This window comes from Desmodus rotundus, chromosome X (assembly GCF_022682495.2).
Source record: "Desmodus rotundus isolate HL8 chromosome X, HLdesRot8A.1, whole genome shotgun sequence".
NCBI classification, from domain to species: Eukaryota; Metazoa; Chordata; class Mammalia; order Chiroptera; family Phyllostomidae; genus Desmodus; species Desmodus rotundus.
In genome coordinates, this window is record NC_071400.1 from 93770310 (window position 1) to 93798179 (window position 27870).

At 41.7% G+C, this 27870-nt stretch overlaps 1 protein-coding gene across 2 annotated transcripts; it reads right to left on the reverse strand.

Moving 5' to 3' along the window:
- On the reverse strand, positions 1 to 27870 carry CA5B (carbonic anhydrase 5B). 2 transcript variants are annotated; one of them, XM_053917191.2, is made up of 9 exons: positions 27677 to 27870; positions 26915 to 27022; positions 18929 to 19115; positions 10930 to 11127; positions 6032 to 6150; positions 4878 to 4973; positions 4293 to 4355; positions 3159 to 3314; positions 1 to 2197 (listed from the first exon to the last, which is right to left on the reverse strand). In XM_053917191.2, the coding sequence occupies exons 3-9, from the start codon at positions 19068 to 19070 to the stop codon at positions 2018 to 2020; spliced, it is 954 nt and encodes a 317-aa protein (XP_053773166.1). In that variant the 5' UTR covers positions 19071 to 19115; positions 26915 to 27022; positions 27677 to 27870; the 3' UTR covers positions 1 to 2017. The 2 variants fall into 2 exon arrangements, with proteins under 2 accessions (XP_053773166.1, XP_024425647.1); XM_024569879.4 differs by lacking the exon at positions 26915 to 27022.

A 27870-nucleotide genomic window follows, 5' to 3' on the forward strand; every position in this document is an offset into this window, starting at 1 on the left:
TTTACAGTACTGCAAGTATTTATTGAAAAAAATTCATGTATAAGTGGACCCACACATTTCAAACCATGTTGCTCAAGGGTCAGCTGTACACCCCTTGTATTTCTAAGATAAAAGGGTAAGTTGGGTGTTCTGTAAATTGCTTCTCACTGCAATTTGGAAACTCACTGCAATAGGATTTTGTATTAAGAGTTTGCAAGAGGCCTAGGAGGGAAACCTGTGTGAGAAAAATAATGCATATCTTGTATGTCTACATTTTAAAGATAACTATGGTTTGAAGCAGATCATTTAGTTGACACAAACTTTTCCCCCACATTCGTCTTTTTTTAAAAGATATTATTTATTTATTTTTAGAGAAACAGGGAAAGAAACATCAATGTGTGGTTGCCTCTTGCATGCCCCCTACTGGGGACCTGGCCTGCAACCCAGGCATGTGCCCTGACCGGGAAACGATCCTGTGGCCCCCTGGTTCACAGGCTGGCACTCAATCCACTGAGCCACATCAACCAGGGCCCCACATTCATCTTTTTAAGGATTGTATTCAGCCCTGGCCGGTGTGGTTCAGTTGGGTGGGCATAGTCCCGCGGTGCGAAGTGTTGCAGGTTCAGCTCCAGTCAGAGCGCATCTCTCTCCTGTCAATGTTTCTCTCCCTGTTTTTCTGCCTCTCTTCCCCCCTCTTTCTAAAGATAAATAAATAAGACTTTTTTTTTTTAAGAATTGTATTCATTTCCCAGGGTATACTTGCTTTCCCTTTCCCAGAAAAGGCATGTACCCTAGAAGCAAATGCCTTTATCCCCCTTCTAAACTCCTTTAGAGCAGAGATATCCCCTTAAACTTACACATACAACTCCAACTCTATCGTTTATTCCTACTGAATTATTATTTATTTGTTATTGTGGTAAAATACACATAACAAAAAACTTACCATCTTAACGTTGTTCAGTGTATGGTTCAGTAGTGTTAAGTATACAATGTATTTATCCAACCCTATCTTGCAGATGAGATGACTAGCATATTAATGAAAGAAATACTATTGATTAATGCAATATTGGGCTTGAACACAGGCTTATTGGCAATTAGCAACATTCCAAGATATATACAAGCAAGGGCAATACAGGCATGGATTCTACAGAATTTGTAGAATTATCTAGATTTTAGCCTGCCTGACAAGTTTCTCCCCCTACTACTGTAGCAGTGTTCTAAGCCGCTGTATAAATTGGGAGATTTATTCTGATTACCTGCCTTTCATGGAACCTCAACTAATGAAATAAAGTTTAGACACTTTTCAAGGGAAGCCAAAATAGTTCTGTCATTGCAAAAAATATTATCATAGTCTATGAAACAATGTACAAATAATGCAAAATAATAGTATAAACTATAGATTATATTTTAGTAATTTGAAAAATTCTTCTGTAGATATGTCTGAAAGAATTCTAAATTCTAGGCACTTTGAGCATTATCTTTAAAATGTTCTACACTGCATATGCTTTCTATATGATCAAGCCTTTAAGTAAGAGATCTGATCCTCAGATATCAGTAAATTGTTGTTTTCCTAGGATTGCAAAATATTTGTTCTATATCATAAATTGATAATCAGTGAGGAAGCATATGTACTAGTAAGATAACTAAAGATCAGGGCAAATATGCTCATTGAGAAGGCCTTATAAAAGAAAACTCATCCATGTTTTGAAATAAAACGTACCTACAACCATGGCCAATGTTCAGCCAAGAAGTACCAGAATGAGCTCTGCGGCTATTGCTGAAAGGCCTGCATTTTGGATGGTCAGTGTCTGTGACTCACCAGCCCAAAAATGTCAGACAGGTTGCTCTAAGAGAAACTTGTGTCTCTCGCTGCTACATCAGTGCTAACCATCATAATCAATAAAAGACTGAAGGAGCACTGCCATACCAAGAAATGCACATTTACAATTAGTATTAAATGCAGGTGTTTAGAATAGTGTTAGTTAATTTTTTAAAACCTAGTATGTATGAACGCAAAACACCAACTAGAAATGGGCACTTAGGGGCTCGCTTGGTTGGTCGTCGGCTTGGGTTTCACTTGTATATTGAGCACGTAATCGTGACGGAAGGATGAGCGCACAGTGCGATTCATGAGAGGCTGAAGGGGACGGAAGTTGTCCACCATTCTTTTCTCTTTCTCTCCCTTGGAAGTGAAAAGGAGGGCCCGAAATTGCTCAAGCTAGAAACAAACAGAAAACACAAATCATTTCAATGGAAAAACTGCTTCACTGAATGAAAAAATTACTTTCATTTTTACAACTCAAACATTCCTCTAAAAGTGGACACAGAAGAACTTATTTCTGGACAGGAATGCCTTCACCACCAGACAAGGAGGAAGATGTCCTTGTGTGGGGAAGAGAGAACAGGAGCTGGTGAGACCATCTGGGCACTTGGGGCCCAAGAACTGGGGGTCAAAGGTCCTGCCCCCCAAATATTAGCCATTTGCCAAGAATGAGTTACTTCATCTTTGATCCCAGGAACTTCATCCTGAAAAATGGGCAAAACAGCAGCCCAGAGAATGAAAAAGGAAGGGCCTGATGTAACAGCACCAAAAATGTTTTGTTTTTTCAAGTTTAAACTGAATTCTTTTTTTAAAAAAATATATTTTATTGATTGTGCTGTTACATTGTCCCAATTTTACCCCCTTTTGCCCCCCTACACACAGTACCCCCCCATTCCCTTTGGCAATCCCCTCTCTTAGTTCATGTCCATGGGTTGTGCATGTGAGTTCTTTGGCTTCTCCATTCCCCATACTATTCTTAACCTCCCCCTGTCTGTTTTATACCTACTAATTATGCTTCTTATTCCTTGTACCTTTTCCCTCATTTCTCCCTCTCCCCCTGCCAGCTGATAACCCTCCATGTGATCTCCATATCTATGATTCTGTTTCTGCTCTTTTTTCTGATTCTGTTTTTGTCAAATATGGAAGTAAAAAGCTTGTTTCATAAGTTTTAACTTCTCTCTCTGGTTAACTGAAGCATCTCCTACTTCATACCCAAATTAGACAAGAAGTTAGCACCTTTTAGTACAAATGTATAAGCATTATAAGATGCTAAAAACTGATCCCAAAGTCAGAGCCCAGCGCGGTCCTGAAGGGGCAGACTAGAATTTCCTTACGCAGAAACGTGGAAAGAACGCACCTGATCATGATCAACCTCTACAGGCTGCTTCTTAATGATCCAGGTGACAGACTCGGAGAGTGGTGGGGTCGTCAGGGATCCTGAGTAGGTCCAGTAATCTGGGCAGGTGGGCATCAGGCAGGCAGGGTCGAATGACCCAAATTCCACCAGGGCATCCTGGCCAAGGGAAGGGGTCACAGAGCTATCATGTCATGGTCAAAACCACCCAGGAAGCAGATGACGAGGCAATGATGCTGGCAGTGTCTGGGGACAAGCAGTGGTCCAGAGGGGCTCCTTGGGCCCTCAGGGCCAAATCAGGGCCAGGCCTCATTCCTGGGATCAACTGTGTATTTGTGACACTCCTCGGTGGGAACACAGCAGAGCTCGTGTCCTCCCTCCACTCTAATGAGTTTCCAGTGGGTGGTTGGGAGGCATTACGTGGTGGCTGGTGCATAAATAAGGTGGCTCCTTTTCCAAGAGTCTAATAGAGTCCTCTCCCTTTGTACAATGCAATGCAAGTTAGGAGGAGCCAGGATCCTGGACTCCAAAGGGAGGGAGAGAGAGGGAAGGAAAAAGGAGGAGATGGAGGGGAAGGGAGAGGGAAAGAGTTAAGAGAGTATATGGACTTCCAGGGAGCGGCCCCTTTGGTATTCAGAATATTGAATAGTGGATCTTGGGGCTGGACAAAGCCACCTGTCCTGAAGGATACAGGTAAGTGTTCTTTAAAGGTGGACAAACCAAATTTGAGCCCAACTTGTCTCTGCTTCCTGCCTGAGGGAGGGTAGCTGGAGTTAAGGAGGCTGCTCTGAGGGTCACCACAAGGACTGAGAAGGAGCAGGTGTCAGGAGCAGAGGAGGGGACCCCATTATGTTCCCAAGTCCCGGAGTGCTCAGTGGCATGGCAGCAAAACCAGAGTGGCCAGTGCCCACCAGCGGAAACCCTTCTGTCCCCTAAAAGGTGTCCCAGGTACAGGGGCATTCTCATTCTCAACACACAAGCATCATAAATGGCAAGTTGTCATCTAGGGAACTTTCAAAGAGAACCTCAATTACACTGACATTAATTACATTTCCAAATTCAAAGGGCCTTGTTAGCATTTCCACTCTGAAACTGAAACATAAGATGTACTTCAAGTGATGCTGAAAAAAATATTACCTTATGCTTAATTGATGGCAATGTATCCACCAATTTCTGTAGCTCTTTATGATGTTTCCCTAACTAAAGAAGAAGCAATGAGAAAATATTAAAAACAATTGACACCTCACTTTTAAAACTATAACAGAATGTGAGTTAAAATTAACCACCTGGTTATTACATAAAAACAAACCAACCATACTACTTAATCTACACTTAAACTGGTAATGTAGAATGTTATAAACATCACTGAATTAAACTACACAGAGAACAAATGAGCAGGCTGTTTGCTGACAGGTTCAGCATGCCTGCAGGGAACGGTGCCCCTCCATTTAACTATCAGTTCTTAAACTGAAATTTAAATTCATTAAAATTAAAAATTGTTCCGTCGAAGTAACCATATTTCAAGTGCTCAATTGTCACATATGGCTTGTGACTATGCTATTGGACTGTGCATTTTTATAACATTAAAAATATTTTCATAATAATCTTGTATTTTAACCAGTATTTATTTTTATCCCAATATTCTTAGAACTTAGCATTGCAATGTTGTATCCTTTCATCCTAGAATACTACATATCACTTAATGTTAGTAACTTTTTTTACCTCTAAAAATACTCCTATCACAGCCAAACCATTTTCTTCCAGCGCTGCATCCTCAAAGCTTTCAAATTTGACTGCATTCCAATGCACCAGGTGCAGCTGAAACATCATTAAAAGATGGGTTGACATGTGACCACATAGTATCGTTCCAAAACAGACAGTCTTATTCAATATACAATATTTTAATATGTTTCCTCACCCAAGATAAATCCACTGGGAAAAGTATACAACAGTGTGGTACAAAATGAGATCGAAATAAAGAACAAGAAGAAATGCATGCAGCAGTGAAAATTAATATTACTTTGGAATAGAGACATTTATTTGGGGAGAAAAATAAATTATATATAGTAGAGGGACTAACATTTCAGTGAGGGAGCAACATTTGTCCATTCCCATCCTGATTTGCATGAAACACTCATATCCCAAACTATTTGCATATAAAGGAGAGATATTTACCTTGGGAGAAATTGATTCTCCCTATGCCAATTAGACAGGAGTTGAAAACACATTTCTCTGAGGGAGAACCAGTTAAAATGTGTTTGTTTTTAAGGTAACACTTAAAACTAAGGTAGGGGGGAAGTTGTTAGAAGAAATTCTCTGTGCCTATGTACTCCCTATATTTCACTACAAATTATTTCTCGTCTATCATTTGTGAATGCTTCATTAGCCAGCCTCCCAAGTAAGACCCGCAAGGTCATAGTTTCCTTCCTCTCCTTCTCCTCTCATGAAGAGCACCCTGCTTCAAGTCCTGTTGCTCGTATTTGAGAAGCACTTGCTAAATCTTGCTCTTTTTCTCTGTTTCTTTTGTCCCAGCCTTCCTTTACTGGTAGGGTCCCATCATCAATCACTTGAATTAATTGGACCTGGTGGCCCTGCACTATTCCCTGGGTTTTTACTTTAGCCTATTATTTGAATTTATCTTAGAATTCTGAAAGAATTCCATTTTGGAAACTTAAGGTTCATTTCTGCTATGTTATTTGAGATGAGGGCAGTTATCATTTCATGTATAACAACTGAGAATGATCTAATATGCCCCTGAGAGGGCTATTTAGATTTATAGGCACCGCCTGGTCCTTCCTGAGAATTTCTTTGAACTAGTAATCAGAACTATCCCCACTTCACCACAGTTGTCCCTGTTCCCACGCATCTCAACCTACCTCTGCCGAGTAACATTTGCTGTCCACGGTATGCTCGGAACCCCAGGCATCGATGGCCCCCCAGTGAAAATGGAACTGCTTCAATCGGTAGTTGTGTTCCAGAGGTCCTCCCTTGATCACTGAAATGGCACATCCAACAATTTAGGGGACAGTTTTTGATGCCAGGGGAGATGCAGGGGAAAGGCCAAATCTGTGAGTGAACTTTCTATATGAACTGTCTTAAGTGGAGCACACTGTATTATATTCATGTATTTATACACTTGAGTTCCATGCAGGTAATACACGTGTAAGGGGGAGATCTGCACTCTGAATGAGACTAAGACTTAACTATACTCCAAGCTACATACAATTGTTAAAGGCCAATTCTTGACTTCTTTTTATATTCTATATTTACTGTAACCAGTTTTTTGCGGGTACAGTAAAATGCTTATTTCTCTCAGCATATTTATCCAATCCAATCTCATAGAACTGAAATATGGAGACAAAAGATATTCTATTTATTTTTTGTGCACTGATACTTTGCTTTTCAATTTTCGTAGATACTACTGTTCCTTTCCCTTTCATTGAAATGGAATAGGATATTTGCAAGTTAAAAATATCACATATTTCCCTTTGGACACAGTGAACAATTGAATCATACACACACTTCACCACTAGCTTCACTGTGTTAGACAATGAATACCTTTTGTTTAGACTAAAGTTCTCTGAAACTAGTGAAATCAATACATTACAGTATAGGGAAAATATTTGGATATGAGTTTCTTGAGTCACCCTTCTTCAGGCTTGGGGTGGTGCTGATTTCTTTTGATTGAATTTGCTAAAGCATATGAGTTCCTCATTTCTTCCAACTAATCAGCCCCTGGTGATGTCTGTCCATGGCTAAAACAATACAACACGAAAACCATGCATGCCATCTATCTTAATGATCTTTAGAGTTCATCACATCATTCGTTGAATTTTATGTACATGAATGATTGAGTTCAGGGATTCCCAAGGACCAAATACACTGGCTATGTCATATAATGGTCTGCTATGTATTGTTCTGGCTTTTGCAAATGTTTTACCTAACTTCCTCTTTAAAAAGAAGGCGTTTTGTAAGAAGTGAGCAAGACTACTTTTCTTTGGGGGACAGGAGAGGTGCAGAGCATAAACCCACATCAATTTACTAAATTAATAGGAGGATGGTACTAAAGTGTACTGATATAAAAATAAAACATCTCCCCCAAATCCTTATTTTTCTGTGCCAACTCCATATTGTGAGCACGAGTTTGGCAAGTATTCAATCTGATCTGTTGAATTAAGTTGAAGTTCTTGTCCCAAGTTAAGTGACCATGGCAGAGGAGAGGGCCACCTTTTCTATCCTATCCCCAGAACCACACTGGCAACACAATTCCTGGACACTTACTGTGTGTCTCCTTCAAAGATGATGAGCAAGGCAGAGAGGAGATGTCACCAATAAGTGGCTTCAAGGGCGGGGATCAGAACTGGTCTTCAGCTGTGTTTGGATTCACCCACATCATACTGAAGACATTTTTACATTCATTGCCAACATTTAAATCTGGACGATTTCACATAAAAATCCATACTTCCAACTTAAGTTGAGAATGAGACACCATGACCACGTTGGGCACACACTCCCACTGGGTGACAATAGGTTGGACAGAAGAGATGGTGCCACTAGTTCTGTCTCCCCACCACATTGTAAGTTCTTTAAAGGCAAAACCATCCCTTCTTCCTCTTTCTATTCTGAGCACCTGGCACAGTGCCTGGCATTTAGAAAATCCTCGATGAAACCAGGAACTAAAGAAATAGATTGTAAAGTGTCTGTTGGGTTGGTTAGTTGAAACATCACTGGTAACCTCAGCAAGAGCATGGAAAAGGGTAAGGTCAGTCAAGGCAGATGCATGGATGAGAGGGGCAAGTACAGTTGGCAAGAAATGGGGCAGAGAAGGGTGACAAAAGATAGTGAATTAGAAAGCAGAGTAGTCATAAGATATGTCAAATAATTATATATTTATTTATTTGAGATTGTTGATGTTTTGTTCTTTTTGTGTTCTAACATGAGAGGAGATTAAACTTGTAAAAATATATATAAGAAATATAAAATACCTAGCATAGTGTCAGGTAAGCAGCCTATGTTATGTTTGCTCCCTTCTTTTGCTTTTAATGTGGAGGTGAGGGAGCTGGCAGAGAAAGGGACAGTGAAGGGAAAGGTAATACACAAGCTCCATACAAATAAAAGGAAATGCAGGACCAGGCATGAAACTTTTGGGCATGATGGAAATGCTCTAAAATGGGATTTACTCCTGGTTGCACCACTCTGTATATTGAAATCCAAAAAAGTAGATGTAGGACCAAAAGTAGGGATGGAGAACTTAAAATGTTTGTGAAAGCATTCTTAATAGGTTCTTTGGCAATGCTCCTAAAAGTGTGAAGGGAACCCACATGGGGCAGGAAGCATCCTTAAGAGAACAACAACAGGACTCATCTCTCCTCTTTAATGCCTGGTGATATTGCCAATGGGAATAATTTCAGAGCAGGTGATCATTTACAGGAATCATCCATGGGACTCAGCCCTGGCATAATTCAGTGCTTTTTCCTATGATATTTTGCATAGCTTATATGCACTTATTAGAATCAATAACTGTCTTATTTGGAAGAGCCAAGTAACAAAACAATGCCCAGCAGAGGGCAGAGGTTTGAGATGCTCAGATGCCTTCTCTTATCCTTTTAATTTCTGTAAGGCTGGTCATGATGTCCCTCTTTATTTTCTGATTTTAGCAATTTGGGTCTTCTCTTATTTTTCCCCTTGGTCTACCTAGCTAAAGGTTTGTCAGTTTTGTTGATCTTTAGAAAAACCAACTTTTGATTTCAGTGATTTTTGCTCTTTATTAAGACCTTCTTTCTATTTGCTTTGGGTTTAGTTTGCTTTTCTCTTTGTAGTTTCTTAAGGTAGAAGGCATGGTTATCGATTTTAGAAATTTCTTCTCGAATATAGGCATTTTCTTCTATAAATTTCCCTCGAAGCACTGCTTTTGCTGCATCCCATAAGATTTGGCATGTTTTGTTTTTGTCACATACCTTATCCAGCTCCTTCCTCTGCACACTTTATCCTCAGTTCTTTGTAAAGCACACTGTAGCAGCATTTCCTACTTTTTGGAGGGAAATTTATAGACATTGATATTTATTAGATCCTTTCTTTTCTAGAATTAGACTTGTTCTTGCCTTTCTTCCTCTCTAGGATGCCTTTGCTTTCCTTTATTTTTTACGTTCATTCATTCTTTCTTCCTCTCTGAATGCTATTGGTTATTCTGAAACAGCATGGAGAAATAGCAGTGAAGAATAAGCAGGAGTTAGGAGACAGTCACTGAAATACGGAAAAAGAAAGAGGTAGAGAGTTAGGTATTTATTAAAGATTAACGGTATCTTAAAGAAAATAATTACTAAAGCATAATGAAAAGGAGTTATCTCTTTTGGTCCTTACTGATAAAACAAGTAGAGAATTAGCAACCTCTCTACAATTTTTCTTGCATTTTGTAAAAAGAGTGTGACACTAACTCACCTAGGGAAGGAAGGTAAGATTAAGGAATGACTTAGTTTATTGTGTCTGGAGGTATCTAGAGAGCTATTATGAAAAAAATGTTGGTCACTTGCTTTTCTATAAGAGATTGCCTATGCAAATGGGTGTATAAAAATTCTTGGATTTATTGTTCAAATGAGAAAAAACATGACTAAAAAATAAAAGCAAATAGCTCAAAAAGCTATTTGCCTTGAACTATCTTGGGATTAACTTACTTGATTAAGAAACCCATTGAACAACTTCCCAAGCTAACTCAACAAAGCAATAATATATTGGCAATAGTCCCTAGACTGTCAAGGTCCTTAGAAGGCTGACCACCATTTAGGATCCTCAGAAGAAAAAAGGTTGCTAAGGACCTAAATGAGATTGAGACTAATTAATTGAGGGCATTGCTATGCATCCAGAGTGAACATATGAGAGCTGGTATTCTGTACATTGAGTCTGTCCATTAGTCTACCTCTGGCAGGAGTAATGGTAGAGCTTTATGGCAGACAGGCAGAGCTCACCATAGTGCAAGATGGTCACCTGGAACACAGGACTTTAGCTTGCTGTTATGAAGATTCCTGGAATCCTTACACAAAATGTAATATTATAGGTTTCCAGTTGAGGTGGGGACAAACTCTAGAGTTTGCAAAAATTATGAGAGATACTGATGAATTTGGAGAAAAAGGAGCCATTTCTAGTTTGAGAAATATAAATAAGATGTTTAGGGTTTGGGGATCGTGTACTACCATGGAGGAGAAGGAAGAAAATGCACAACAACATAGAGATACCTAAGCTCTTAAGGATAGACTCGAATACTTCCTGAATCACAGCAGAGAAGTATGTCAGAGGGAAGAGAACCAGAGAGAGATGAATCTCATCCAAGGATCAGTCTGTTTGCAGTTGGGCCAGAGGGCCATGTGTAGGTCTCAGAGCATCACTATGAAAATACAAGGAAAACCAAGGTATGGTTGAGAATCCTAGAGCCAGGATAAATAGGAGTGAACATCTCTATTTATGCTTTAATTTATACTTTCACTTAATTCATGAACACTTTCATGGACTCATTTCCTCCTACTCATAAGAGGAAATTAATTTCCTTTAGATCAGGGTTTCTCGATCTCAGCTCTAATGATATTTGAGGCTGGATAACTTCATGAATGCTGCCCTGTCTATTGTAGGATCTTTAGCAGCATTCCTGGCCTTGATCCACTAGATGTCAGTCACATCACTGCCCTCCAGTTTTGACAACTGAAATGCCTACAGACATTGTCAAGTGTCCCCAAGGTGAAACTGTGCCTTTAACTCCAGATGAGACTACCAGTCTGGCCCTCACCTGATTTATCTGTAGAATCTTCAAATTCCACAAGGAAGGAGTATCCATTATTCCAGATATGTAGGCAGGTGGTCGGGTCATAAGAGATGGTGAGTGGTGTTAAGTCAGGATCGTAGACACTGTCCCTCCACCGGATGTTGATGGGCGACTGGCGCTCACCTGCCGGGACCAGGTCCGTTCTCTCCCAGAGTGGGTGCACTAGGAGAAAGCATATCAGGATGGTCCTCAGGATGTCCCTTATCTGGGATTACATACCAATATTCAGAAGAATGAGGAAAATGGGGGACATGAGACACTTAAGCCCTTAAGTACAGACTCAAATACGTCTTGAATCACAGCAGAGAAATATGTCAGAGCAAAGAGAACCAGAGAGAGATGAATCCCATTGGAGGAATGATATGGTTCTATTTAAGTATGCATGCGGAATTCACCTCTTGTGTAAGCAAGCTTTGAGGATTAGGCATTCTGCAAAACCTGGGTAGAGTATTATCATTGCTAAGGTTCCTAGAGTTCTGTTTATAACATGAATAGCTATGGGCATTATATATTAAGGTGTATATACACAGTTTGTCCCACATGGGCACTGATAATACCACTGATGCTGACTTTTCTACCAAGGATTCAAGCACCAGGTATTGTAACTGCACAGGAACTTCATTTCTTTAATATGACTTTTTCCTTAATTCGCACTGGCTTTGTCCAGTCTAATAGTACCATGACATATTGCACACCCACTCCCTTAATCACCAGGTTAGAACACCCATTAAAGGAGTGGGTGTGCAGTATGTCATGGTACAAGCCCTTAGAACACCAGGTTCTGGTTAGCATCAAATGGTCTTAGGAATAAAACTGCAGGTCTGTTGATTAGGGAACAGTTTCAAACTAAAGATAATATCTTGATCTCATTGTCCTTTAGCTCCAGGACCATAAAAGCAGAATGTCCCTACCCACCACACCTTCACAAAACTGGACAAACTGACCCCGTGGCTGACATCAGGACCCGCTACAATGATCACTACTCCCTCTCTGGCCCCAACCAATCAATAGATCCCACGACCCCAACTCCCTTAGTCACTATGATTAATCATTTGTCCTGTATATAGTCAGTCCTCATGCGAGCCATAAGGGAGCCAGGTCTTTGAGAATCACTCACATGTGTCTCTGGTCTTGGTGCCATTTCCTTAAGTAAACCTTTACTTTCCTTGCTGCAAACTCCTGTTTGTGTTTTATTGAGCTTTGATGTGTGCAGGCAAGTGAACCCTTTCTGTTTGGTAACAGTCTTTGTGGCAAGTCCCTGATAAATCTCAGCAGAATTCCCCGTTACACAGATAGATCTGTTCAGATATCCATGCATGATGGATTGAACCCACATATGTGATTTTGGGTGTTAGAGTTCTCTGCCCTTTAGAAGTACCATGGGTGGGTAGAACTAAGACCAACAGGAGAACTAAAAGATATATGAATTGAGAGACATCATTACTGATGACCCTCTGCACCTCACCCCACTGCTAAGAATGAGTTTAAGGATTTGAGAAAGTGACAAGGCAGCTGCTGTCCAGTCAAACTTCCTTGTGTATGGCAGGGTCCCTGATACTCCTGTTTTGATTAAAAACAACAACAACAACAACAACACGGAAACTTGCCTCTGGTTTAGTCTTATAGAGGAAACATTCTTCTCTCTGAAGCAGTTACCCAAAGCTGGAAGTGCAAGATCTTAACCTTGTCTTTTTGGGAAAAAGTGCCCCAGCAGTATAGACATAAAGCTCTCCAGGAAGTTTCTAGACCAGGGATTATACCCCCAGGGGACATTCAGCAGTGTCTAGAGACATTTTTGGTTGTTATAACTGGAAGAAGATGCTACCAACATCTAGCAGGTGGGGGCCAGGGATACACCTAAACATCCCATAATACACAGATTATCTGGCCCCAGATGTTAACAATGCCAAAGTGGAGAAATCTTGGTCTAGACCTAAAAGCAGAGGCAAACTCAGAGTATTCACTTTTTTCTTTCCATTTTTAAATATAATGCAGTACTCTCATTTCTAGAGAGGTCTGAAACTAATGTATTGGGTTTTCTCTCTTAGTATGAAAGAACTTGTGAAGAACAAGAACTGTTTCAGAAATCTAAAGTGGAAACTGTATATGAATTGGTACAATATACTCATATTATAATTGGATTAGACTGCAAATTCCTTGCAGGCAGGAGCCTTATCTTCCTCCTCTTTTGTTGTCTTGTAGTGCCATATTTGATACATGTCCTTTAATTTTAGTATTGAACTGCTATTGTTGGGATAAAAAATAAAAAGCTGTATTGGATTTTGTGATATTTTTAAACACCTAGAACAGCCCTGAGTCAATTTTAAATATGCCTGGAGCAAAGAGTCTTCACATCTTCCCCTCTGAGATATTCAGACTTGTGGCTGGGGTCTTGAGAATTCACACCTGTTGTGTATCAGTTTGATATAATTTCAAATCTACTTGTTTATTATGAAAATTGAAGTTGTTTTTAAGAGTGAAGTTGTTTTCATCTAAGAATGAAGTTGTTTTTATAAGTAAAGTTGTTTTGATACAAGTGACTTGGATACAAAGTAAACTTTGTCAGGATGTCATCTCATCTGTTCTCATTGATAAACACTCAGCAGCTAAGCTGCTGAGGGGCCCCACAGCGGCTTACCCCTAAGAGCACATGAAGAAACAAGTGTGGCAAGGGGACATTTAGACTATAAATACTCAGAGTTTGTGAGGACTACTGAGGGGGTCTGGTCTGAACTAGGTGGTGGCTTGCGTCATTTTGAGGAGTTACTCGGTTTCCCTGGGTCTCTGTCACTCCTATGTATACATGTGTTTTTTTTTAAGAAAATGTTTTTCAACATTTATCTTCTCTTTGCATGTATAATATAATCAACAATCACAGAATTCTTTTTTCCAATGCCATGGACTGCATTACAAATGAAGCTGGTACTGCTGCTTATCAAAATAAACAAGACAGTTGATGTTTTATATAAAACCATTGTATATGGTAACTTGCTCCCAAAACATTTTTTCTCTTTCTTTCTTGGCTTGGTATCCATGTTATTAAAATTCTGTTTGTTTTTCTTTGATTAGTCTGTCTTGGGAGCTCAGCCGAGAATTCAGAAGAGTAGAATGAAAGTAATTTGTCCTCACTACGCACATATGTGTAATTATCTGCCTCCCCTGCTGCTCTGCAGGCCAGAACTGAGCTGGCTTTGAATCATTTGTGGATTGAATGAAAATGATTAAGAACATCGCCGGGAAGATTTCATTCTCCTTTCATCTTTATTTCATATTACCCAACTGACCACGTTATTTTTTCTTTAAAAATCTTCCAGGTTTAACTCTTCCTTGCCCTGCCCACAACTTCATACCATGCCTCTTGGTTGCTTGGCCTCCTCTCTCACTCCCCTCTACTCCATCTTCCCAAACTCTGGCCTTGACATTTTTCCCAACCACTATGACCTTTCCTTCTGCGGAACTCACACTGCATTCACTCTCACACTATTTAGCACTCAAACGTGCCTCATATAATGTGCATTTACTTTATGTGCTCCAAGGGCCTGGGTCAACTCTAAATACTTAGGGCCAGAGTTCTGTACTTTTTCTACATGCCGAGGGCTGGACTCGGTACCAGGCACAAAGGAGGTACTCAATGCTTATTTTACTGATAGAAGAAACCAAACAAGTTGACACTAAAGCTCTCTAATCTTACTGCTCACCCATAGTTTCTGAGCCAGGCAAGCAGGTATACCCCAGAACACCTCCTGCATTGACATGATCACAGCTGCCTGTTTCTCTCTCATTTCTGAAAATCCTACCAGGCTCTCAAGGTCAGTTCAAGCCCCTTCCCTGACAACCCCCACATTACATTGTGTTCCCCTCATTGGCTGTTACTATCAGGCAAATGCTCTCTGTACTTGCACTGTCTACATGGTCTCCACTCACCTAGTGTGACTAGCTTCAACTGAGATGTGCTGTGAATGTGAAACACCGAGGGACCTTGAAGACTTAGTAAAAAACAAAGTAAGATATTTCATTTATAATTCTTATATTCATCTAATTTTAAAGTGATAATGTTTCGGATAGATTGGGTTAAATAAAATATATTACTAAAATTACTTTCACCTATATGCTGTTTTACCTACATATTTTCTATATCAGTAAAATTAATTTCACAACTGATAAAATTTACTACCATCCAGTTTTATTGAGATATAACTGACATATTATTTGTTTTTCTTAAAAAAGAGATAATTATAGAAATTACAGAGAAAATATAAAATTGCCTACATGGCTCGTTTTTGTGGCTCATATTATTTAACTACTGCATAGCATTATTCTATATTCTGTTAGCTTTTTCTCCTGCGTCTTGCACTGTACCATACTTTACAGTGAGATGTGCTGCTTCCTTATCTAACTGAAGACCACCCAGTAAGCCTAGGGTTCGGTGCAGTGACTAGACACACAGGGACTCTCCATGTGACTTTGTGAGGGTGATCCTAGCAAACTGCCCTATGAGAGCGTCGGGGCCGCAAAGGGCCCTGCAGTGCTGAACCCAGTGAACCGCAGCACACACATGCAGTTCCCCGTGCAGGAGACCGAAGCCCACAGTCCTGTAGCTGCAGATACCCCAGAGGTCGTTGCTCTTAACCAGCCCACTGTTTCTCAAGACTTGTTGAAAGTTAACGACAGACAACACAGTCTGGGTGTTCCTGGATGATATTCTCTGGGATTACCAGAATTCCTGGTGAAGAAGACATTGCAAAACACTCTTTCTGATACAGTTAAATCTTCAACACAGTTCTTGGAAACTGCGACTTTAAGCAAAACAACCTACAATGACACCAAGTTTACCATAGGCTCCTTGATATACAGATGCATGCCATAGGAACCTAACTCTTATTTATATGAATGAGCCTATGGTATAATTGGTTAGTCATAGTCTCCAAGAAACCATCCCTGATGCTAGCTGAGGACATACTGTACTATTGCTCTCCAGGCTTTATCTGTGCCCTTCACCATTAATTGGAGAATACAGAACAACTCTCTAACACAGTTCAGTTATAATACAGACCAATCCTGTCAAACTGACAATGGGCATTTCCTATATGGTCCATGCTAGCCACATGTGGCCATAACATTTTAGTAAGTTTATGTTTACATGTAAATATATGAGTGTAGTGGCTATATAAATTTTTTTTTTACTTTTAGACAGAGGGGTAGGCAGGGAGAAAAAGAGGGAGAGAAACATCCATGTGTGGTTGCCTCTCATGCACCCCCCACTGGGGACCTGGCCTGCAAACCCAGACATGTACCCTGACTGGGAATCGAACCGGTGACCCTTTGGTTCACAGGCTGGTGCTCAATCCACTGAGCCACACCAGCCAGGGCTAGTGGCCATATTTTATACACTGCCATTCTATTCCAGGTTGTCCTGAAAAGAAATGTTTCCTTTCTTTCTAAAAGTAAAGAGATCATAACATTAACAATCATTGGAAAAAAACAGATCTATACCATTTCCATTCTAGATGATAGTCTTTATATTCCATTAAATTAAGAATCAGCCTAATTAAATTTATTTTCTCATGGTCTAAGATCTGATGCCTAAATTTCTTTCATGTGACAATTCCATTGAATTTCACAGGATGATACACTAATTGAAAGTGATTTTATTTTCCTCCTGGATACAGATGCAATGCTTTCATCTATATTTTATCATGTTATCAGTCTCCGCAGTTAGGACTGTCAACATTTAGTGGCTGCCACCTGAGGTAACAGCAAACAGCAATTGGAGTTTACAGCCAGGGATTGCCTGGGCAGAGGGTGGGCAGTGAAGTAAATCAGGGAGCACAGGGTTCTGTGTGATGCTGCTTTCTGAATTTGCCAGATCCTCCTTTACTGACAGCTTCATCCGCTTCCCCCTGTGTTAAATGTGGTCCCACTTGAGGGAGGCACTGCACCTATGATGATGAGAAAGACGGTGAGGAGGATAACCATCCCAGGACCGGCACAGCCGCCAGGAGGGCTTTCCAGTTATCTTTGCTAATAACCCTCAGCACTCTTGGGTCATTCTTCGTCACAAGTCAGCGAACACTGGCCCTCCTACTGGGGTACTGAGCTGCCAGAAATAATGAATATTGGTTTTATACCAGTATGTCAGAAAAAGATCTGCCCACTGGCCCAGGGAGCAGGGACCATACTATTGTCCTGGGCGAAAACAGGGAGAGAGGGTATCATATGACAAAAGCCAAATCAAATGGTGACTGTCACCTGTGCTTCTTAGTAACTTACCAAGAAGGACATCTGATGTGGAAATTTAATCAAGGGAAGCTCTACTTTCCCAAGCTACCACTACTTTTTTTTTGGTCAGCAAAACAGAAGCAAAACTATCCTAAAAATATGAGCATATTAGATTTTAGACTTATATCTTTCAACTTTCTGTTTATAAAGTAACTTTATTAACTAGATAATATGAGTATTTTTTTCCACTTTATGCGTCAAAGTGCCAGTGTTGAAAATAAGCCAGTGTGGGTAGGATGTGGGCTTGCTGGTAGGAAGCCACACCCAACAACCAGAAATATACTTTAACTCTGGCCAGTTCTTTTTAACGAGAACATAGTCAACGTGGGAGGAAACAAAATACACTATCAATAAAAATATACTGATGGAGCAGTTTCAAGTCCTTGGATTTAGCTAGATTATCATTCCTAATTTACAAGCATTCTTTTCTTACCTATTTTTTGTTGTGTACATATGAGGTCAAAGAGACTAAACCCAAAGGGAAAAAGCAGAGAAACCCAGTCCTAGAAGAAAACTAACATTTGAAAACTCAGAGTCAACCCCTTTAAAATAATGGCAAATAAAAAAAATTCCTCTTCAACAATACACTTATCCATTTCATCTCTCTATAAACTCAAACTCATCTCTCCACAAATACACAGGTTATCCTCTCCTATCATCTCGATGGTTCTTAACCAGGGGCAATTTTGTACCCCAGAGCTCACTTGGTAATGTGTGCAGACCTTTTTTATTGTTACTGCTGAGCAGGGGCTATTGCTGGCATGTAGTGGGTAGAGGCCAGGGATGCCATCCACCGTCCTACAGTGCACAAGACAGCCTCCAACTACACAGAACCACCCACCCATGCCAGTAGTGCCACAAGAGAAAATCCCTGGCTCGTAGAGACGTGCATGTAACTGGTATTTCTGCAGGGGATGAGATGCGAGAGGTTTCAGGTGAAGACCATCTGCTGCGTTTACAGCAGAACACACACTTGACCAGTTGGTCAGCTAGAAGTACCTGCAATGGCTAACTCGGGAAAGAATACTCCAGAGGGCACAGCTACTGTTCTGAACTGCTAGCAAGCATTAATACCCATTTTCTAGGAAGTTCAGATCCACAGAAATCATTCGCAGTCAGTGGATCAACCTTAATAAAAAGACAATGCTAACAAGAAACAATACAGAACAGGTTCCAAAGTACTTGGAACTGGGATATCTCCCCTGTCCTATTTCTGTGTGAATATCATTTTAAAATGTTAAAACTGGCCCTGACTGGTGTGGCTCAGTGGATGGAGAACTGGCCTGTGGACTAAAGGGTCACTGGTTCGATTCCCAGTCAGGGCACATGCCTGGGTTGCGGGCCAGGTCCCCAGTAGGGGGCATGTGAGAGGCAACTACACATGGATGTTTCTTTCCCTCTCTTTCTCCCTCCCTTCCCCTCTGTCTAAAAAACTAAATACATAAAATCTTTTAAAATATATTAAAACTGGTCAAGAAAAGCACTTCCCAACTCTTACTGTGGTAATCGTACAATATGCAAGTGCATGAAATCACCATGTGGCACACCTCAGACTCACACATGTTATGTGTCAATACAAACCCACTCTGGAATGCCGGTGATATCCTATGTACAAATCCTTGACACACGTGATTGTTATGGAAGTACAAGCCTCCTGTTCGCTTTGAGGCAGCAGTGTACTCACAGGCTCGGTTCCGGGTCTTGTAAGTGCAGGTGTAGAGGCTGCAGGGCCTCACGGGTGCGGACTTCGGAATCTGGAATTTTCTCCACAGTGTTTTGCATGGAGAGGCTTGAAGAATGACTCTCAGGCTACTCATCACCACCATCTTTGGCTTGAGGTCTTGGTCAGATTGCAGAGAACTTGCAGGAACCTAATAACCCAGAGGCAGGAGGACAGAGGAGTAAAAGCTGTAAGTAGTAGAGACTGCGGATCATGTGGAACCCTCTAAGCAGGACGACCACACTCAGATTATCTGCACACACCATGGGGATGCAGGAGGCCCAAATGAGAGTCAAGAGTTTAGCCACTCTTGTTCCTGAAACTCACTAGTCACCCCAGCACAACACTCCTTTGCTGTCTGTCATGTCCGCTTTCTGCCCCTGCCTGCACACTGGCCACGTGGACTTGAGTTCTTCCAACACCGGAGGTTCCTTCTTCTCTGGACCACTCTCACTCCCTCAGTGCCTGGCTAATCTATGCTTTGATAATCACACCCAACGTCAGTTCCTAGAAGCCTCCCTTGACCGTGCCTCTCTTCATGATCCCAGTGTACTCTTACTCTTGGTCATAGAGCTCATCACAATGGAACTAAATACCTCATCAGGAATGTAATTTATAACTCCATCTCCCCAGTATCTAAGCCCCACGGTGGCAGAGACTCTCTCTCTTAGTCACAGCTGCATCTCTTAGGGACACAGTGCCTGGCACATGATGGCTACTTGATGAGTAGGTGGAGAAGACCTCGATGATAGGGAAGACCTTGATCCTAATTTCAAGAACTGAGAATAATGAAGTGACTGCTAGTATGTTCTCAGTATTAAGTTCCTTTTTCTACATGTCATCATCACCCATTTGTAGGTTTATTTGTACATTGGAAACATTTTTAAAAGCTTGTGTTTAGCCCTGGCTGGTGTGGCTCAGTGGACTGAGTGTCTGCCTGTGAACCAAAAGGTTGCTGGTTTGATTGCTGGGTTGTGGGCCAGGTTGCCAGTTGAAGGCATGGGAGAGACAACCAAGCGATGTTTTTCTTCCTCTCTTTCCCTCTCTAAAAATAAATAAATCAAATCTTTTTTAAAAATAAAAAAAATGCTTGTGTTTTAAGAGCAGGGTCTCATATCTCTCTCTATAAGATCTGAAGGACCCTCAAAGTTGTGCCTCATCTGAAAGAGGAACCTACCCAAATATGAACCTAGCCTGGTCTTACAGGGATGGGGAATTCTGCCAGTATTCATTTTCATTCAAACATTTATTGTCATTTCCTTTGCTCCAGGCAGTGTATTGGGTGCTGGAATGAAATATGAACAAGGTCATAAAAAGAAATTAAGTCCTGATACGTGGTACAATGTGGATGAACCTCAAAAACATGATGCCAAGTGAAAGAAGCCAGACAAAAAAGGTCACATATGGCGTGATTCCATTCATATGAAATACTTAGAAAAGGGAAATCTAGAGATAGAAAGCAGTTTGGTGGTTGCCAGGAGTTGGGGGAGGGTGAAATGGGGAGCAATTGATTCATGGGTATGGGGTTTTATTTGAGGGTGATGTAATTGTTTCCGAACTAGACAGAGGTGGTGTTTGAACAACATTGTGAATGTACTAAATATTCCTGAATTATATACTTTAAAATGGCTAACTTTATGTCATGTGAATAATAAAATAATGTAAATGGTATGGGAAGGGAAACACAAACCAATCCAGTTCTCAGTAGGTGTTAGAGCCTCCTCAGATTCTGCCTTAGGCTTATTAGAGGCCTCTCAACAGTTTGGCAATGCCAGGAGAGGACAGGTGCCAAATAGCAGAGAAAGAGAAATTGAAAGGCCACTAAGGACATATGTACTTACAGACTTGAATTTTACTGTTCATACCTTCTTTCCAAGAAGGGTGTAAGATATAAAAAAAGCACATTAGGATCCCCCACAGTGCAGAGAAAGGAGGCCCCCTTTCTGATTTCACCCTCTCTTCTCTTCATGTACTTCACTGCTATTAACTGGCTGTGAACTAGCTCTTCTACCCTGTACCACTGCCCTCAACTCCACCAGATCTGAGCTACAGGGGAGAAGGCCAGATGCAAGGGAAAGGTGGGGTGTGTCCAGTGAAGGCAGAAAGCAGCTACTACCCTGAAAAGAATCACCGAGGGCTCCAGCCAGAACTCTTTTTAATTAGCTATTAATCCAAGTGCCTGGACAAGTACTGTAAAATGGGGTGTGACGAGGAGCCAGCTTCCAGCCTCGTGCTGTGCACTGTTGTCTGCAACACTTTGCCAATGAACACACAGACCTCAGGGAGCGGAGATGCAGGTCACCACATGAAAGGTCAGTGGTGGAAGTTCCTGAGCCCCACAGAGGCTCCTTACCTGCAGGCTTGACTCCCTTCCTGGGTTCTTTAAGGCAGTGACACCTAAAGTATGCCTTCACTGTTGAAAGGGGTTGGAAATTTTCAAACCAAGTTAGTCACCTTTGTTCATAAGTTTTATGTGTGTGTTTGTATATATACATGTTTGGAGGGAGCAGGTGTGTCAAAATGTACATTAATTCCTTTTCGTCTTTCTACTGACTTCCATTCCCAAATTGAAACAATAATGAGCGACTATCTCATCTAAAGCAGTGTGCTGGGTAAAGATAAAAAGGTCATGTTTTCTTATTATTCTCACAAGCTTGTAACATACAAGGAAAAGCTATTTAAACTAACAACCTATGTTATTTTGGTTACCTTTTTAAAATTGTGGTAAAATATACATAATATTTATCACTTTCACTTTTTTGAAGTGGCATTACATATACTCACAATGTTGTGTACCCATAACCAGTATCTATGCCCAAAGCTTTTTGATCATTTCCTCTATAAACTCCACCTGTTAAAAGATAACTTCCCATTCCTCCTGACCACCCCCAAACCCAATAACCTCTGTTCTACTTTCTGTCTCTATATATTTGACTATTCTACATACTTCATATAAATGGAATTATATATTTTTTCTCTGAGTAAGGTTTATTTCACTTAACATAATTAAACAAATACTTCTTAATCAAAGCCAGGTGTGATGACAGCCCTGACTAAACTCATTATGAACAGAGGACAGAAGCTCTAAGTTTAAGGAGGGGTAACATCTGAACCATGTGCATTAGGAGAGTCTATTTTAACAGCAGGGGCAGAGATAGAGAGATGGGCAGGGATAATGTCAGCAATGATGAGGACATAGAGGGACAGGGGTGCTTAGGGGCCAAGGCCAGACGGGACAATTGAGGCTGAAATAGGCAGAACCTTGTGTTTTTTTAGTAATCAATCCCAGTGTCAGCGGGAGGTGAGTAACCATGTGGAAGAGGACTCCTTTCTTGCTTACAATCTAAATTAAAAAAGAGACATAGTAATTTCCAGGAACACAATGTCAAGTACAAAGTATACTCAACAGAAGGGACTTGCTGGCCTGTCCTTCAAAGAGAATATTGTGATAAGGCAAGGTCAACAGCATGCCTGATCATCAAGAGAGTTGTAAAAATGAGTAGGCATGCTCTTAGCCCTGCACAAGGGGCCATGTGAAGGTCTGAGACCTGTTACCATGGTACCTAGAGCAGTCTGGGTAACTGATCCTTGGTCTAGCTCCAGAGCCATCAGGAAAGCCCTAGGGCAAGGCTGAGCTGGAGCAGAAGGCTAGAGTTGAATTCCAAGGCGAGCAGAAGGCTAGAGTTGAATTCCAAGGCGAGCAGAAGGCTAGAGTTGAATTCCAAGGCGAGCAGAAGGCTAGAGTTGAATTCCAAGGCCGTGTTCATGCCCTGGGGACTGCTCTGCATCTGCAATCATGCCGTTTGTGCACAATGCCAAGGGTGGTGGCTGATGACACCTCACCCATGGGAAGTGTCTCTTGCCCACTTCCAGACTGGCTCTCTAGGACTAGGGGGACACAAGAGCTCCAGAGGGCCTGATGTCAACCTCACCTTCTAGGTTGTCCTCTTCCACAAAGCCCACCCAGTAGTGGACTGCACATAGTGGTCTGGAAGACTGAACTTCTGTTTGTCTCCTAAGAATACTGCTGATCTTACTGTAAGGGACACTGACTCTGAATATTACCTTGTGCTTTTTGACAAAAACAAAAACTAAATCTTGTAAAATCCTACTTTTTATAATAAAGCAAAATGTATCTAAAGATCCCATAATTCCAAGTCTGTTAAGGTGTTGGCCAAGCAATGCCCACGGGGACACATTGGAAAGTAGGGATGGTTGGGGATTTGAGATTAATTTGTAGAATATTAATTTCCAAGGGACTGGAAGGCTTTTAGATATTATTCCATGTGTATAGGAGGAAGCACAGAGGGTTTCTGATGGTTTCTGATCAGCGCAGCGCATGACGGATGGGAGTGGGCAAACAATGGAGCCAGGAAAGCCAGTGATGAGGTGATTCCTTCAAGCAGCCTTCATTCAATCCCATCACTCTTTTGTTCTTTCATTCACCAAGATACCAATCAAACATCTCCTAAATGCTAGGTTCGTTGGAGAACAAAACACAGTCTCTACCCTTGTGGAACTTACATTTCGGTAGGGAAAAATAGATAATAAGCAACTTAATACATAAGTTAGTTGTAGAGACAATTAAAGTATGTTCAGTAAAAAGTAGAGCGGAATAAGGTGAATTTGGAGTGCCATTGGGAAGGGGTGTTGGCTCTTTAAACAAATTGGTCAGGGGAAGCATTATTGAGCAGGTGGAAATTGAGCAAAGGATTGAAGGAGGCGAAGGAATTCATTATACGGCTAACAGGGAGAAGGGTATTCCAGGCAGAGGGAATTGCCTGTGGAAACATCCTGAGGCGGAAGTGTGTCTGGCACAAACAAGGGAGGGTAAGGAGGTCAAGAGGGCAGGAGTAGAGTCAACCAGGAAGAGGGTAGGAGGAGATGAGGTTGACAGATAACAGACACCAGATTGAGGAGACGTCCAGGCCATTGTAAAGGTTCTTTCTCCAACTCAGGTTGCTCAGCATTAGCATTGTTGATATTTTTGACCAGATAACTGTTTCGATTTTTTGTGTGTGTGGTGGGGGGGGGGGCAACCTGTACATTGTAGGACATTTAGCAGCATCCCTGGTCTCTACCCACTAGATGCCAGTGTTACCCTCCTTCCAACTATGACAATCAAAACCATCTCCAGACATGGCAGATGGCCCTTGGAGAATGGTGATCACCTCCAATTCGGAACTACAGCTCTAAGCGGAATGGGGACACGATGAAGTTTTTGGAGCAGAAGGGGGACATAATCTGACTTATATTTTTAAGAGATCATTCAGGGTGCCCTACTGAAAATCAACTGGGATGGGCGGCAGAAAAGAAGCAGAGACATCATTCAGGATAATCCTGGGGCTGGAAGTAAGGATGTTGTGGTGCAGGTGGTGAGAAGTGGCTGGGTGTCGGCCACACCTTGGGAATACAGCCCGTAAGATGTGCAAGAGAGGGGTCAAGGACGACTGGGAGATTCTTGGCCTAAGTATCTGGAAGAATGGAGTTGCCATAAATTGAGATGAAGACAATAGTGTGTGGAACAGGTTTTGGGTGGGAAATTAGTAGCTCGGAGCTGGGCATGTGGAGTTTGAAATGAAATCCCAATCATCCAAGTGGAGAATATGAAGCACTGAACTGCACAGAAGTAGAGATGGACAAGGTACTTTGCATTCAAGAGATCACCATTTTGGTAAAACAGAACAGAACAAAACAAAACACCCATAGGTTTTGCACTCAACTCGAGGAGAGAAAAGGGAAGAAGTTGAAGGTGGCTTCGTGATTTTACAGCTGGATGATGCTGGTGGTAGAATGAGGATGTATCCCTGATCAGAGAAACAGAACCTGGCATGAGGTGGGAAGGGAAAGATGACAGTCCTCGTCTAATTATACATTGGACTTAAGGTCTAAGGTAGGGCTGAGAGGAAAGGTGTAGGAGAGTTGGCAATACAGCTCTGGTGCTCAGGAGAGGTTATGAGGCTAGAGAGAGAAGGATCACCCTCTTCCTCTGGGAGTAACAGGTGTAGAGAGGGAGACTGGAAAAAAAATGGAGTGATTAAGGTTGCCAAGAGATGGAGAAGGAACAGTCAAAGGCAATCAAGAAAGGAATGGAGCATGGAAGGCCAGGGGCAAGGAGGGTTCCAGGAAAATCCAAATAAACAGACACTCAGTATAGCTAATGCTGGGCTACACTATCTCTAATAATACATGAGATTATTTATACTCAAGGCTAAAGCCAATCCTCTCTGTTACATTAAAAGTTACAGAGATGGTTATTTGAACTTACCCAGGATCTCATAAAATGCAAGCTTGTGAAACCACAAATAATGTTTAATTATCAAACATAATACATAACAATGAACTACTACCACATTACTGGATTTCACAGAAAATTTGTCCTTACTTAAGTCTGTCCTTAAAGATGGAAGGGTTAACTTAAAAATAAAAGGTTAAAGTGATAGGCAACAAAGCGTTTATTTGAGATTTGGAAGAACAGCTATTCAGGAAGCACTGATTCAGGCAGAAACCCAAATAGTGTTCTGATGAAGTGGTGAAGGCAAGGGGTTTTTATGAGAAAGGAAAGGAGAATAAGTGCAGGAATAGGTGGAATTTCTGTGGGTGTTAATAGGCTAAGGAAGGAATTCCTATAGCTATAGATAAGTTAACAGTGATGCTAATTTTAAAGAATGTCTTTCATTTTCTGTCATATAGTCATGTCTACTTTCCTATTAGCTTTGCAGTTGTTTGGTATATAATGCTATAGGCCCAGTCTGAAGGCTTTTTGCCCAGGTTTATGTTGAGGAGTAAGATGGGCAAGGCAGTTCCTTTGGGAGGACAGCTGTAATTCCATTTTGAAGTGACTCCATTCATATTAATTTTTCCAGAACCATGGACTGGACGGGTCCCAGGAATGCTAAGTTTTCTATACTATATGACTTTGCTATCACTAATTATTTATGTATGTCTTTGGATTTTACTAACACATCTGCTGTTTTGCAGACTTAGATATGTGTGGAAAAGTGAAAATTCTGAAAGCTTTGAAAGTAGTCATTCATAAGTCATGTATTTATTAAATGACAAATAGTTTGAACCCTGCCTGATAAAGTCAATTATATGTATGAAAAAGAGACAGCTAAGACATACCTACTAAAGGTTATGATTACGTTGAAAAAATTCCTTCATCCTTATCAGATTGGCCCTTCATTTTCTCACCTCCTGATTTAGAAAGGACGTCAGCCTCTTGCCATTCTCTGAATTTAAATTAGAGATTATGTTTCCATGTCTTGACTGAGAAAGCGCAGCTTTCTCCTCTCACCCACTTTTTTTTTTTCTGAAAGTATGTTTCTAATCTGGGGTTGCCAAAGATTTCAAAATACATTTTAGTAACTACTTAGTGGGCTGCAACTAACTTTCCAAGTGTAGCCTATCCTCCTTCCATCAGATTTCTAAAATATTCACGTTCACTCCTTTGCTCGCAATTCACTCAGTCTTTACTGCATTCAACTGAACCTTCACACCGTCTCCCTTGGCTCCAGGGAGGTGTGTACAGGCACAGAGAATGGTACGCTTGCTGCTCTTGGCCTTTCGGTGAATTACAGTCCTGGTATTGACGTAAAAATCACCTGAGTAAAGGCAGAAGGCCCTGCATATCTGAAATGTTTCCCATTTCCAACATACCAAGAACTGCGACCGTTCTGAGGGATGCACTGGGACAGATCCGGGGTAGGGTCTGAGGCAGCTTCCCTCACTAGAGAAATCTGGTTACTCCTTTCCACATTCCAGCAAGACTTTTAATAGCAGAGTAAAGATGACCAGATTTATCAGTAATGGAAGTGGGGGAAGCAGAAAGCAATGTGGTTTTCAGTGGCTGGGAGAGAGCAAGTTCTATTCAAATTAAGGTGTACACATTAACTTTTTGCACCTCTCCAACTTTCCCAGTTAAAATACATGGAAAGGGAGGGCACTTACATGAATATTAAGGGGTTGCCACCAGCCTCAAGGCAATAGCATTTAATACTGAATGCCACAAAGACTCACTGCCATCAACATTTGTACTTCGGTGGTTTTCCTCCAATTCTGGGCCAGGGCACAAAAAGAAAATGCAAGAAGGAATTACAAAACACAGAAGCCTGAGATTTGTCCCCTTGACATTGCTGTAATGCCGACCCCTGCCTTGGGGTGGGGTGGGGGGTGGCTGTGACTCCAACCACAGACCCTGGCATAGTCAGGGGAGGGAAGAAATACAATCTTGACCCAAGTCAGTCCCAGCTAGCCGTGCCTTGGCTTGTGGAACCGCAATCTCAGATTTGTAGTCCTTACCCCTGTGTCCAGCTATTTCACAGCTTCTTGAGTTATTCACGGCCAACCACCGTTAGCAAATTTCCCTCCTAAGGAACTTTCCTCACACCCCGCACAAATTCCCTGGGGCATCTGTTTTCCCGTCAAGTGCAAATAACCCTAAAGGAAGTGCAGCCCTTTGGTTGGTGACTCCCATAGAAGAAGAGGGCTGCGGGGCGGGAGGCGGGAGGGGAGGCAGGGAGGGCAATGCCCTGCTAGGCTACCCAGTCCCCGGGGCAACCCACGGGGACCCCGGCAACAAACAGCTGTCCTAGCTCCATGACCCGGCAGGGCGGTGCTGGGGTATGTGAGGAGTGTCCAGCCCTCCCCGAGTCTGCCAGCCCCTGTTGTAGCCCCGCTCCATATACCTCCAACACCGCGGAGGGCCCTTACCTGACCGTTTTCCGAAGAGCACGAATCTTACTCCGGAGCCTGGGCTTGCAAATTTAGCCATCATAGCCACGCCCCCTCGTCTAGTCCCACGGCCGTGGCCACGCCCCCACCTCTAGACTATGCCTCATATGACTGGTCACTCCACCTCCACGTCCTTACTTGCTGCCCTGGCCACACCACTGCAGACAGTGCTA